General features: G+C 41.0%; 3 protein-coding genes across 3 annotated transcripts; 2 read left to right on the plus strand and 1 right to left on the minus strand.

Annotated features, from left to right (window-relative positions):
• Positions 1-514, plus strand: BJ212DRAFT_1485950 (uncharacterized protein; the record flags this gene model as incomplete). The annotated part of the gene is made up of 3 exons (XM_041341050.1): positions 1-164; positions 240-423; positions 485-514. 3 exons carry the CDS (start codon positions 1-3, stop codon positions 512-514), a joined length of 378 nt encoding a protein of 125 aa, XP_041187706.1.
• Positions 515-10,490: 9,976 nt separating this feature from the next.
• On the plus strand, positions 10,491-10,823 carry BJ212DRAFT_1303714 (uncharacterized protein; the record flags this gene model as incomplete). Its single annotated transcript, XM_041333465.1, has 2 exons — positions 10,491-10,674; positions 10,699-10,823. 2 exons carry the CDS (start codon positions 10,491-10,493, stop codon positions 10,821-10,823), a joined length of 309 nt encoding a protein of 102 aa, XP_041187707.1.
• A 745-nt stretch (positions 10,824-11,568) lies between these two features.
• On the minus strand, positions 11,569-11,733 carry BJ212DRAFT_1219507 (uncharacterized protein; the record flags this gene model as incomplete). The annotated part of the gene is made up of 1 exon (XM_041329354.1): positions 11,569-11,733. A coding segment is annotated over one exon (165 nt), but the record flags the coding sequence as incomplete, so codon positions are not given.
• Between the last annotated feature and the right edge of the window lie 3,947 nt (positions 11,734-15,680).

Below are 15,680 nucleotides of genomic sequence, written 5' to 3' on the forward strand. Positions count from 1 at the left end.
ATGGTCTTTCACACAGCTGGTGATGACCTGGAGTCACTATTCTACATCTTCATTGAATTTGTGACCACCTTCAATGGGCTACATGCCATGACCAAAGACAAGACCAGGAAGCCCATGTGGTATGACTACTGGCTCCTCATGGGTGACAATTCCTGGGTTCCAAAGTAAGGATTGGTGTTCTCACATTCTAGTGATCAGTCACTAATGTCACAAACAATGTTGTTCTTTATGTCATTTAGTCCAGTTATTCAAAAGTGGTGCTTTTTGATTCTTGCAGCCACTGAGGCTGCAAGTAAAAAAAATGGCCCTCCATCCAGTGTATCTTATGAGGAGCTTGCTATGCTCTTCCATAAATGGCTCTCTCAGCTCCCCCCAGAGATGCCCAAAGATGTTTCATCTGCTACAGCATCCCCCCTCTCTATTGTATCATCGTCAAGAATAACTTGACCTTCAGGCCCAAACAACATGATACAACTGGCTACAGGTCCTTGTTGTTCTGCACACATCCAAATGAAAGTATGACATGGTTGTCTCACATATTGCTTCCTTGCATGTGCCTTGTGTTTTTCTGTTATGTGATTTGTGAAACATATGTTGTGGAATTCATAGTAGTTGTACAACTGGCCAGTACATTACATGTGCAAATTTGCAAATGTCTCCTGGTGATGAGGAAACCCACTACTGTAATTTTACAATACTCATGAAGTTATGATACACTCTCTTACTATGCTGAAACTATGAAGAAGGCTATCAATGGATGCCCATTTCTCCATCACCGAATTCTTCTCAATTGCTGACCATAATGAATTCATTGGAGCCATGTTCCAACAATCAAGATTGACCTGCTCAAGGCAGGGAAAGATACTGCTAAGAATGAGAGCTATGTTTAGTGGGAAGCTATCAATGAATTGCCAAGAGTGAGGTCATTGAGATACATGTTAAGGTTTTCACTGTTGGGACTTTTGAGATTGATGCCTGCCAGCTTTGTGGCATCATGGCAATAGCAAGTGAAGTTAGAGAGGGGCAGAATTGAAGTACACCTAGCAGCTGTGGAATGTTGGGACTGTGGTAGTATTGATTGTGATATAGTAGACCAACCATGTACTGATCTTGATCAGCAGAGGGTATTTATTTGTATAAGATCTTGAATTGTTGAATCAAATCATTCCTGTCAAATGAAGACAATCTCTATCAGGCTGAGAAAGATTGCCATTGTATCCATAAGAGGGCAGTGGGATATTATAGTGTGCCCCCAAATAAAAACATGTTTCTATCAAGTGCATGTCCTTTACAAATATAATTTTTTTGGAATGCAATTAGTAATGACATGTGGAATTCTGCATAGTAATTGTAGTACATTACTAGCACATGTGATAAGTACAGTGTTCATACTGTGACCAGAATGTGTGTAAGCGAGTGTCTCTTAAATTACAAATCAGTGTACATGAGGCTTTGAAGCCCAAAGCCTGAGTGAGCAACATGCAACATTGCAATACTATTGTGAATGCACACATCATACGATTGAGTGTTGATATCTGATGTGTCATAGCATTGCTGATTTATGGAATGAATCTAAACAACCAATATATATAAATTCAGCTTGAAAAATGAACAGACAACACCTGACCATTTTTTAATTGACCACTGAAGGTGCACTTAATCCTGACTATAGCTCTTCTTTAATAAAAGGAGACACATGGCTAATTTGAAATGCCAATAGAGTGTATTTTGCCAGTGCCACAGGGATCTTCTTTCCCTGTATGTGACTAGGTAGCATGCTGACTCCTGAGTGCCAAAATATTACCAAAGTGAATACAAGGTCACTCTCAACTGACAATTGTGGCTGTGTGTACCACAAAAAAATACCTGGGAAAACACAACCATTTATGTGATTATGATCATAAACTGTGATATTTGAATGCCACACACAGTTGATGATCTTCTCAATTGTCTGGGTTTGATCTTGGTATTAGAATAAAGCTGAACTTCACCAGCAGCAACCTTGTTTTATAAGTGTTCAAGTTGTATGGAAAGCCAGATAGCTGTGCTCCATTGGTCAGTGTCATGCATCCATAATAGGTAAGAGACTTGTCAGTCATGTGATGATAGAAAATTTTGAACTTCCCTGTTTTTGTTCCTGCACCTTCTCTTTTTACCTGGGCTGGCCAGGGTGTCCAGAGTTGCTCTAAACCCTGAACTGGTGAAGCAATTTTTTTCTTCTTCTGATTCACATAAGCACGGTTACTGCACACACAATGCACAGCTCCCCCTAATGGGACACATTCAATTGCTCAGGTGTTATCTGTGACCATCCACTGTGCCACTTAGGTCCCTAGGCACTAAAGGACACCCTGGAAACACTCAATTTTTGATTTCAGTGTTATCTTTTGCATGAGGGTGTGGATAGTGCTTGTAGCTCTACCCTCCTCACTTAATAACTGCCTTTGGTGTGCTGGGTGGCAAACAGTGTAAATAGGTGGAGCTCATACTTTCCCATCTCATACATGATTTCCAAACTCTCTTCATCTAATGCTTGTTCCTAGCCAGAATATGCACAGCTCAAACCTGAGTTGTGTCTGGTAAGTCCTTTCTTTTGTCCTCTTATTTAACTAATCTTCTTAACCCTACAGTTCACTAATGTTGATGTCAGCATGGTGCACTCCTGCCACACTTGAAGTTGCCACTATTCTTGTGCTTTCAAGTGTTTGGTCAAGATCATGGCATTGTACTATGACAAGATGGAATTTTACATGGAATGGACCTCATTTGGTGTACAACCACTTGTTTATCCTGGTCCTGCTTGCAGTTTATGCATGATCTCATCTTTTACATTGCATATTCAATGTTGCAAGTCCCTATTGCAAGTTCCTATCATGTGTCTCTAGCCTGTCCCTGACACCTGTCCAGTGATGCTATCTGCTTGAGGCTTCCCATACCTTGCAATAACCTACAGATATAGATAAGGTTCAGCCATTTCTATGAGTGCATCAGAGATTGTAATACACCTGCTCGCTGGATGCCTCAGTAAGTCCCTCATGCACTTCATCAAATGGATGTTCACTGACTCACTCTCATCATCTAGGTATTATGTCTATTTTCCTTACAACCACACCCAGCTAGTACTTTTAAATTGTCCATTTCATCACACATATCACAATCTTTGTGAATGAGTAAGGAACAATGTCAGTTTTCTCATTCTTATCCATCTCTTGCTTTCTGATCTTTTTGACAGTTCTTTCATTATTCAAAGGAGATGAGGCTGTCCCAAGTTGCTGTCCAGGATGCTCAATACAACTCTCCTGAATGTCTGGCCCACCTGAAATGACCTGGGTGGATCTTGAATACATCCACTGATTATTGGAAGAAGAGAACTTATATGACATGACAGGTATTGGGAAGTCTGCTGTCATGTTCACTGAAGCTGTAATCCTGCTCTACTAAACTCAGACACCTCTCTGTGACAAGATGGAGGTTCTGTTTCTCAAACCCCTCTGGAAACTTCAACTCAGATTGCACAGATGTCTACCTTTGTCATTTGTTATTGATGTGCTTAATGAATGCACATCTGAACCAGAGCCTACCAATACAAATTGTATCTAATTATGTCTGTGCCATTCTAATAGAAACAAAATCAGCAGGGAACACCAATCTATGAGACAATTTTTGTCTTTGAAATGTATTTTCTTACCAAGTCTAACTTGAATTTTCATGTATTGTCCACCATTTCTCTGTTTCCTTGTCAAGTTTCAGCATTACTGAGCCTCAATATGAAGGTATTCATTGGGATGATTCATCAATAGTTTGTCATCAAAATCCTGAAGCAAACAAATATTATCTTGAGCACATGCTCAAGATAATGCAATGTATCTGCTGAATGGAATGAGTTCACCACTAGGTGGTGTTCTGATATCAATAATAGCTGTACTGATTGTTTGACCTTGAGCTTAGTAATCTGTAAATGCATATGCTGGTGTTAATGGTAGTTGCATTCGTGTGATTACTTCTTCATGACCACTAATCATGACATGAAATGTCCATTACATTAATACAATTAGTATGACTCTAGGTTCCAGATTTTCAAGACATTTGATCTTTGTGCAATCCAATTTGATCAGAACATACACTGGAGGATACTCTAACTCCACAATGGCCTTTGTGGGTGAAAAATTTGACTCCTGTTCATCCAAGACAATTTCCATTAATTCTCCTCTTGCTCTGTTTGCAATGTCCAGATCTGTGTTGATGTTAAAAGTTACCATCACCTTCATACCAACTGCAATCTCTATGATGTTCAACAGTGATGTGTGTTTACTAACAGTAGCTTGAAAACCCTTGGCTTCATAGCAACTGCAAAACTTTCCTCCAATGTTAGTCTCTGTCCTTGTGCCATGTCCAATGCCCAACAAATGAATAACTGATTGTGACTTTGTTGGCAGTAATTTTTGGTGACTTTAGAATTTCATTGGTGATGAACAGCATGATGAGGGGTAACCAGAACAACATTATTCCATGGTGATGAATTGAAATCAGTAGGTGGATATTTGGAATTGTGAGTATGAGGGATTGAAGCAATTCAATAGGACTTGCCAACTCCACCTTCTCCAGGGATCTGCATCAGTAACTGTGGAGGGCTTTGTCCTGCTAATGTCTCTGACAGATGTCAATTGATGATGTTGTATGCACACCTTTGATCCTTCAACAGGCATGAAGGATTGGCAGTGAATAGCTGAGTGTTTTGGATTACTAGATGTAAATATGTTATTTCACCATCGTTGATACTGATGTCACAGTCTAGATCATCAAGCATGATAACATCTCCAATAGAATTGCCATTGTTCACAGTAGTGACTGTATTGTTTTCTTTGTCAAGCTTGTTTGCTTCATCAGTCATTGCCATTTGCCATTGCCCAAGCTGGCAGTAAGCATCACTGCTTGCCATACCAACTTTGACACTCCAATGCTCCACAACACTGTTTCCTCAGAAAAAAATCCCTTCAAATGTCTAACAGCAACTGCAACAAGTACATATACCTCCTCACAATGATATTTTTGTGATTCTTCATAAGCATGTAAGTCCTCATTTTCCTATTTCATCTCTCATAGACACTGTTTTCTTGTAACATGGTTCATGCTGTTGAACAGACCCTGTTTCTTCATCTTCATGAATATGAGAATCATCTGCTGCAATCTTGTAGTCATAATAGTACTGTATACCAGCAATGACATCTTTGTTTTGTGAGGAGGTGTGTATGAGGAAATCAGTGAATGTATCATCCCATGATTCAAATTTGTTCCTCAGATCCTTAATAGAGCACTATGGAGACAATAAAGCAAGTATTGATTGTTAAGAACCATGCTCAAAGGAGAGAGAGACTGACTCAGATGGGCTTGGCCTCAGCTCATATGCTGTGCCCCTTACCTGAGTATGTGCCCTTCATTTCATATGAGGCCTGATGATGGTCCAATGAAGTCTGGAGGACTTACAGAGGCTGGCTACTCTGGTGGAGTACTAGAGAACTTCTGGAGGAGCATGGGAGAGTTCCGAGGAATGCAGGAAGTGTTCAGGAGAGTTCCTACTGCAAGGTAATACTTCTACAGGAAATAGGATGGAAGGATAGGAGGTACAAAGGTCCAGAGGACAGGAAGACAGAGGACAGGAGGATAGGATGTCCAAAGGTACAGAGGGTAGGATGTCCAAAGGACAGGAGGATAGGACATCTGAGAGACTAGGAGAACAGGATGCCTGAAGGTGAGGAGGGCAGGATGTCCAAAGGACAGGACATCCAGAGGCCTGGAAGGAACAGGGGCTACATCAAATGGAGTCTGATGTAGAAACAAACAGAGGTAGGTTACCCTAAGGTAGAGTTGGAGAGACAGGGATTGGACCTAAGTCCAGAAGGAGGGTAAGTGCCAGAAAGGCAAAGCTCTGGCCTAGGGAATCAATCCCTAGGCCTAATGGATAGGACAGACTTAGGTGGACCAAAGTCTGAGAAAGGATTAGGCAAGTAGAACAGGATCTAAGATGATATTGAACTGAGAAACTACAGGAGTATCTACAGGGGTTGTATACTGGACAATATCTGAGGGGATCAGTAAGCACAGGAGCAGGGCTATGTATGAGCATGTGGAAACACATTAGTAAGTAAGATGGAACATAACTAAATAAACTCAGAGATGAAGACTCGTACAAGGATCAATCAGCAAGATGGAATGAGAGGTAACTGAAAGCTAGAAAGGCAGAGATGTCTAAATGGGGATGGGCACAGGATATCGGACAGAGGGTGGGAATATATCCGGAGATAGTTATGGCTGATATCTGGAGGTCTGGAGATCTGAGGATCTGGAAGGTGAGGTAGATATAGTCCTGAATCTGAGATGAGGTAAAGTTCAGATGTCTTGCTGGATGGAGTGCACATAGGGTGGACAGGATAGGGTGGTATGGATCAGGCTAGTAGTGAGGATCTGGAGGTCTGGAGCTCAGGGGTAAATCCAGAATGGAGTTGATCCTACTGAGGTATAGAGCACACAGTGGAAAGGGATCTGGGAATGAGTCGGATATGGGGTCCAGATGTAGGCTTGAAGGTGTGGGAATATTATGGATTGTGGGTCCGGATTGTGGGATATGACATTCATGCACAATACAATTCTCAATGTTTTGGATCATTTCATGGAAAGAAAGGACCAATGATGTCTGGCAATGTATTGTGACCTTCTGAGTGGACAACACAACAATGAGTTAGACACTTGGGATGCTCTAACAGGTAATTGCTACATTGACTTCTGTGCCAACCTCATTTTGGTGATGATGAATTGAAAATATGAATGAGTCAAGCTCATTGTCCACAGTACCATGCATGGGAATGATCAGAACTGACAACTTAACTTGATGTGGCAAATACATGTTTTCGATGGAGATGAGCTCAAGGATTTGATATGAATTTATTTTTGGCTTCCTCCTTTTCTGCTTGCTTAAGATCTGCTAGTGTGATTGAGTTGATTATGAATGCATCACATTCAAAATCTTTTCATTACATCTGAATCTGAGCAGATTGAAGTGCTTTATGTTTCTGCATGATGCTGAAAATGACAAAGGGAAATGAGTGATGGGTGTGGAACCGACAATCATGGTATTGCAATGTCCATCAAATATGTTCATCAAATCCAACAGTTTTTGTATGTGTTGCTTCAATTCCTCTGACTCTATAGGGAGAGCTTTGGATATGTAGTGGCCAATGGATTTATTTGTTCAGATTCTTCTCCTTTTTGGTCTCGAGCAAAATCAGAAACAGGATCATGACTATGATGAACAGCATATCCTCCATTGGCATCCAGATTCATGAGCACATACTTCATCAAATCATTCAACAGCAATTTATTGAGTTCTGTATCTGTGATCCCAAGAAATTTCAATGGTATCACATCACCACCTACAAAAAAAAAGCCATTCAAGACAGTTATCACTTCAATAATCACAACTCAAACCTTCAACATCATAATTCACAACACCATCTCCATCTTGACTTTGCAACTCTGGTATAACATCATTATCATTCTTTTCAAATTCAAATCAACATGATATTCACATTGAACTTAAATCATAAACTCACCATCATCTACAGGAACATAGATAGTGTGGTGTTGCAATCTGGACATGATGAATCAATAACAATATTAGTAGAGAAGTCCAATGTCAGCTCATGACTAATCAGACACACCAGCTTCACCTTACAACTAAGGGTTATATATCTACAACAGGGCACCATGTGTTGCATGACACATGGATGGTGCCATGCTGGCATGCATGGAATGGCCATGGCTCAACCTGGCTAAATTACATGGCAAATGTGTTTTATTAGTGACCAGGTGGAGTGAGAGAATCTCATCACTCACCAGCAAGATGTGCAGATCAACTTTGCTAGAAGGTCCTGGCCATATTAGGAGAGGGAGGCCACATGGTCTTTATTTGAACTTGCATCCTGTAAGGGTGGGTCATCATGATTGCTCATCATCTGGTTGTTATTGTGAAAGGGTCTTTCAGACATGGGATTGACTGTATGAACACAGACACAAGCAATAAAACACGTTGATAATGACTCCTCACATTCCTCCAGCAGGTACTTGGCCTGATACTTGATGCAATTGAGCACCTGGAGCACATACCAATGCATACTCAACTGTGGGCTGGGAGATTGCAGATGGGTAATGTCATCATCCTGCTCATCCTGCTATGTTTTAGATTTGATTGTAGACAGAGATACAGAATCAGTACATACACAATAAGATGTCTCATCCACAAGTGGATCATGTTGGACATGCTTGCTCAGCTTGGACATGGAAAGGACCTGCAATGCACAACATTTCTTGGCAGAGAAGCACATTATGAATCAAGATAGTAAAATTGGTAGATAGAATGCCAATTAAGATGGGGAATCAGCAGACAGAATGTCAATGAAGATTGTTAAAGTGAGAGTTAGAAGAATGAGCACATAGAGTATATTCACATGTAGATTACATAAGCAACACATTTGTCATACTTGAAACCTTACAAGATCACACATGTATGGAAGACAAGGATTTGTACGAGGTGCACTTAGATTGGGAGAGAGTTAGTGATACAATTAGATATTGAGATATAGACTAATTGCAGTCTTAGGGTTTCTGTACTTGCATGAAGGAGATCAGACCAGAGGGAGAGAATCCAAGAGTTTAGTGAGCAAAGGTAAGATTGGATTGTTGAATACAAGTAAGAGCATGCATTAAAGATGAGATCTAAATGTGTTGTGTTTGGACTGTGAAGCTTCAAAGGCTTCATAGTCGGTGGGGAAGGTCTGGTTTTCTAGACCATAGCTGCAGGTGTGGTCTGAAGGTTTTGAGTCCAGTGCTTAAGAAGACAAAGATGAGAGGGCCACACAAGGAACAAGCCAAATCTTTTGAGCATGCAAAGGTTAGTCTTGAGATGCAGGATGAAGGGGATTACAATAAGAGAAATGAGGCCAGACCACTGAATGAGTGCAGCTCAAACATGAGTCAAGTGACTCTTTGAGGAACCAGAACCCCACAAAACATGAGACATTAGAGGAAGACATTGTGTCACATTGCAAAAGGTAACAGTAATATACATTATACATGGTGGTATTGGAAATTGTGGATGGATGTTGGTAAATGAGTCAGAGCAAATGCTGGTTTTGACCATAGTGGAAATGAATAAAAGGACAATGGACTCAGTCTGGCCAAGAAAGGATCTGGTAGCAGGTGGACTAGAGGTAGTCATATTGATAAAGACTTGAGGCAATTTGAAGGATTGGCAAGAAAATATGTATAAAATTATCGTGCTGAGAACTGGGAAGATGAAAGCATGAGGTAAAGAGAATCTGTCTATGTTTTCAAAGAAGCATACTGATGTACCAGTGCGCATGGGCTGAGATCTATGTGTCAAGCCATTAGGTTTTTATTTGTTATTGTATATCTACTCTTCATCTCACTATGTTAAATATCTTTGTGGAGCAGTATAGAGGCAAAGCGTATCTTGTCTTACAAAGTCCAAACCCTGCATACTCTCATCACCATACCTTAAGAATTGTTAGATGTACGTCCTGAACTGCTTCACATTACATGTCAAAAGACAAAAGGTTGCCATCTAAAGGTAGAGTTTAAAAGCAGGATATTCTCAGATAATGCTACAATTTGGTTGGTGTCAGTGGATAAATGATAGTATTATACCTAGGCAACACAACATAAGCATGTGGAAGTCATACTAAAAGCATCAGAGCAAGCTGTTCATTGTCCACATAGGAAACAGGAACGCAAGATCATCATAAGCAAGGATTCAGAACAGTCGCACCACAAGCATCAGAGCAAGCTGCTCATTGTTCCCATGGGGAACAGAAGCACAGAACTTTCAAGGCAGGCTGCAGATGTAACACAAAGGGAGGAAAGCAAGACTTACCTCAATGACATTTGAACATGATTTAACTGATTTTCATACACCATGTTGACAAATTGTTGGGACCATGATGGGCAGGTCACTGTCAATGAAGATAAAATGCTCATGTGGCATGGAACCCATGATGATGAGGGTAAAAGTGAAAGAGTAGGAATGCATTCACAAAGAATTTGAACATCAAATAACATGATGTTCTCATGCCACCACTGGCTGTGCACAGACTATGGGTTTTTCTGTGATTATCAATTGGAGTCTGAAACCTTAAATGGTAGTGTCTGTGAAGACTGGATGTAGTACATGTGAATAGGACAGTTTGACAGACAAGTTTGGACAAAACCCCAATTGTTACATGTTGAAATGAGGTGAGCTTGGTTTTACATATCACTGTTGCTTTCACCTTGTGCTTTAGCATTCGCAAGACATGATTTAAATCCAAACATGGTAGTGACAGCCATCACAGACCTATCCTAGGTCAAATATTTGCCTGAAGGCATGAATCTGCAGTTAACTTTCATGTTGACACTTACAGAGTATTCCAGAATGGATCATGCTAGTGGTGAAGAAGAAGCTTGCTCTTGACCATTTAATTGTTCAGAAGATGGACAACAATTATGACAACACTGGCAAAGGTCTCCAGTTGATCATCATGTTTGAAGCTAAAGCCATGTTTGAAGAAGGTGATGAGTCCTCAAAGAACATATCCTGTGCCTACATCATTGCCATCATTGGATGTAGGCCTCAAATTCCATTTTAAGACATTGACAATGATGTTGAGAAACTCATCGAGAAGACTGAAGTGAAGGGTGATCAACAGGCAGTTACCAAGGAGGCTGGGCTCTCCTTTGTGTTTTCCAAGGTATGGGCAGCAGACAAGAAGTGAATAGCCACTGTGAAGGGTGCAGAGCAGGTAACCAGAGTCACAGGCAGAGGTGCTTGCAGGAAGGTGGCTGCTATATTCCCTCAGGTAAATCCAATGATGTCTACCCACTAATGTGCATGGCTGATTGTTTCTGCTGCAAAGGCTTGATTACATTGAAGGTTTGGAAGACTCACCCCACATGAGCAAGAAAAAGAAGAAGCATTGACCTTCACTGGTTGCATGTGTGTGAGATGACTCATTGAAATCTAAAGGCACTCATTTGTAATGAATTAGAAGATAATCTGCAACATCTGCGTGTTACATCAATTGGAGCCATGTAAGTAAGTGTTCACTGTATGATACCTATTTCTCTTCTCTGTGCTCAGGTGAGTGGCCACTGGTACCATATGCATCCATAATTATGGGATCATGCCCCATGAATCCATGATGGACATGCAATAGCCTTTTGTGTCAGTCAGCATTGCAGGCATATATACTTGAGCTTTGTCTCGACCTAGCATTGTCCAAAATATTGTTTTCCACCCAGATGAAATATCATGTTGTATGTTGGTGCTTGACACAGCACATTCAAACACCAGTATATATCCAGGCCCCAAGGCTGACCATCCCTCAGATTAGAGTATGCTAATACCCTTGCATCCATGACACAATGTCACACATCATCAGGACTGATATAAATGGTTGCAAATGAGATAAAAACCAGAGACTGGTTTAGTGCATGCCTGTCTTCCCCAAATGATTATTCCATCATATCCCAGATTTGCATGTCAAATACATAGACATTTTCGATGAAATGATGTAATGCTGGGATGACTATGGAATCAATTGTTGATATGCCCGCAAAAGTGAGGACAAAGTCGAACACATCACTACATAATGTTATATCAGATTCAAGAATACTTGCATGAGAATAAAAAATGACAGACAGCTCAACAAAGTGCTTCAATAGATTTGCACTTTTGGTCAGTCTACCTGTAGAGCCACAGTAACATATTACTAGCCCATGAATGCATGGCCCTGCTCCAGATCCCTTATTAATGGCTGCAATTGCCTGCATCACAGGCCTCAAATTGTCATCTCCTATGTAGCTTGACAGCAGCTGTAGGAGCCATGATGCAATTGAATGAAGGCCTTTCCTTTGTTGGATGTCTGCTCACCTCATGGATTGGCACTGCTACTGGGTTCTTGGCATTTCCAGACATGACTAAATTCCCTGTTGCAGTATCCGAATGACTGTTGATAAAAATTAACAAGTTTCCCTTGTACTGGAGGTTTGCTAGCCACTTAAAATGTGGTGTCATGATGCTCAGGTGATTGTTTCCAGCTTTAATGGATCACAATGCCAGATGAAGCTGAGGAATACACCTGTGAACAATAGATTCATCAAGAAGCATTAAAATCACATACTCTGGTCAGATCAGGACTGAAATGTTCTATGAGTGATATTGTCACGATATTTGAGGCATACGTGCTGCTGAATCCACTCCAAGATAAGAATATTACAAGCAGTGGGAAGTAATTTCAATGCAAGAAGTCTTGTCTGACAGAGTATCCTTGAACATTGTACTGCTAATCCCAGTTAGCAGCAGATAGACAATTTAAATAGTTTTATGATTCACCATAATCAGGATTCCAGCTGCATGATGGCATTAAGGGCAAAGGAATGTATCCTTCATCACCTTGAGGTCTCCTGATGATTGATCTGGGGATGCATCTATACACCCATGATCTCCAGCACCCTTACTAACACAAATAGGAATATTGCAACCTTTTTCATTACACCTCCATATAAACAATCCAATATCATGACAATAGATACAAAACTATGCCAGATATGGATGTCAGTAATGTGAATATCTCCACTTCATAGCAACATACAAGTGTTGGATCCTTGACGGTATTGGTAAAGTGATGGAGTTGCCTTTTCAATGGATGTTCATCATCAATGTCCATTGCAGTACCATTATTATCAATGATTGGAGTCAATCATACATATGATGCATCAAGTGAATCAGACTTTGGGTGAGTGTGCTTTGCAGTTGATGTTGCCTGTTATGTAGTGCTTGGCTGATTTCTCATTCTATGTGACAGCCCTGATGCTGCCAATGACATTGTCTGTGTTTGTGCAATTGCTGAGGCACTTCCTGCATGTGGCACCTGAAAGTGCTTTGAATTCAACATTTTTCACAAGGACAGAATGGTGTGTGGCTACAAACAAAAATCAACCTGGTTTCCCACATGAGTGACCCTATCAGGATATATTACTGAACTGAGACATGAATTAGTGTTGTCTCATTATGGTTATCATATTTGAGTGTCATAATATAATGTATTCACAGTATCATGGCCAGCTAGCAAATGTCTTGCTGCATCTGTAGCCACAATATAGTTATCAAAGTTGTGAGATAATTGTACATCAATAATGTAATGTACTGAATTGCATTTTGCAACCAGATTAACTCCACAAGCCCACTGGATCATTGACCAGATTGTTATTGTGTGGTTTTGCATGCACAATGGAAGATTTGTCAGTAGTCCCCACATCTGCATATCAAGTTATGCCAGAACAACACACTGGATGATCTTGTACCTTCTTGAACACTAGCAATTAAATCCTTGATGGCTTCCAACACTGCCTCTCATGCATTAAATAAATTCCCAACATCAAATCCACTCATCTTGGAAATCAAGGACTACACTCCAACTGTCACCAATGTCATTTTATTGTATGAGGCATTGTTGGATATTGAGAGCAATAGGACTTCATTAACAGTCGCCAAAGGATTGACACTGGTAAAGTCAATACTCCTGATTAGTGTGGTTTAAATTCAACTGTCGATTACATAGCTCGAGATTCCTGATGCATGCATCAATGCACTGAGACTTGTCATCCACCAACTCCATCTGTACCAATCTACCATGAAGGTCTTGCAGGAACTTCTGCAATCAGAAGCTATTCACAATGAGCTGCACCTCTACATTTCTCTTGCTGCATACCTAGCATCAATTGTAGCTGCCTTCAAAGGAGAGCTTGGGACAGACAATGCAATGAGCTCCATCATGATGTGGAGGTCAGTGCATTTGCATTTACACAGGAGCAACAGGCAATCACATTGAAAATGATCAAGTGCTCCTGGAACCACTTCAGGGAGGAGAAAATGTACAAAAAGGTACAAACCCGTGAGTGATCCATCTATCATCTTGTCATCGAAGTATAAGAATGTGATACCATATCTATTCCAGTTACAGGTGCTGGAATGCACAAGGCCTTCTGCCTGAATGGCAACAACATGTGTGGTGGCCTATTCAAGCACACACACAAGTAGTCCCAATTAATTGCCAAGACCATTCAGGCCCTTTGATCTCAGCCACAGGTTGCAATAAAACAGGAGAAGGTAGTATGCTTTGACAATCCTAAACTGTCGGTTTTGGTGGAAATCAGGAAAAAGCCTATTCAGAATGCAACTGATGTATCCCAGTCCAAGTCATCAAAGGGGAGGAATATAAAGGCCACAGCATGGTCTGTTAGCAATGTGCAAGACTCATTTGACAACATGGAGTTTGACCTGCAGGATATTGGTAATGATCCACCAACATGAGTATCCAGTGTGAAGCACAGAAAATCAGGTGGGCTTTGCATGTCTATGGCACTGGTATTGGGTAGTGGTGAGCTTAGACTTTCAGTGTTGGTGTCCAATGAGGAGGTGTGACATTCTTGATTGACATTTCAATTAACTACATGATCCACCATAGGACAGCCAATCTGAACAAGTCATAAATCTTTTTGAAAGAAAGAAAGATGTAAAGAAGATACACAAACCCCAGAAGGCCAGTCTGAAAGGCAAGCATTCCACATGAAAGGGGAAGAAAAAAGAGATGGCACATGAGATTGAGTCTGAGGAGGGGCAAAATATGGACGCTCGTACTCCTGCTTGTATTGAAATGGATGTAGGTTTCTCTACAATCCATTCTTCTCATGTCACAATACAGAACTGATGGACTTTTCCAAGGCAAACCTGACAGCAAGGAGTTCAGGGTGGAAGAGAGGAGGAAAGCATGTCATAGAGTCCAAAGATGAGGAAGAAGATCACTCAACACTGATTGCAAAGCTGTCTGCAAGCGACCTTGCAGCAGGTCACAATGGAATTGAGTTGGATGATGGAAACACATCAGAGGTACCTGTGGGACAGAATCACTGGAATGCTACTGACATTGACATGTTGCAGGACTGTGTGGAGGAGCTAGATGATACATTCCTCCCTCCCGGTTTAGAAAATTGGGAGAGTTAGAACCATGTCACATTCAAGGAGGGATATTCAGAGATTTTTTTGAAGTTGGGGGTGTGTCATATCCCATATGCCAGACATAGATCCCATCACATTCCCACGCTTTCCGGACCTATTTCCGGACCCCATATCTGACTCATTCCTAGATCCCCTATCCTGTCCACCCTACGCACATTCCATCCAGCAAGATATCTGGACTTTACCTCCTCTCAGATTCTGGACTATATCTACCACCTCACATGTCCTGTTTCTGCCCTGCCTTCCAGATCCCCAGATCTCTGGACCTCTGGATATTGACTGTTACTATCTCCGGACCTATTCCCACCCTCCATCCAAGACCCTGCACCTATCCCCATTTAGGCATCTCCACCTTTCAGTTCTCAGTTATCTCTGTTTCCATCTTGCTGATTGATCCTTGTATGAGTCTTCATCTCTGAGTTCATGTACTTATGTTCTGTCTTACTTACCAATGTGTTTCTGCATGCTTGTACATAGCCTTACTCCTTTGCTTACTGATCCTCTCGGATAGCCTCTAGTATATAACCCCCATACAACTACAGTAGAGTCCTCA

This window comes from Suillus subaureus (assembly GCF_016647635.1).
Source record: "Suillus subaureus strain MN1 chromosome Unknown BJ212scaffold_47, whole genome shotgun sequence".
Taxonomy (NCBI): domain Eukaryota; kingdom Fungi; phylum Basidiomycota; class Agaricomycetes; order Boletales; family Suillaceae; genus Suillus; species Suillus subaureus.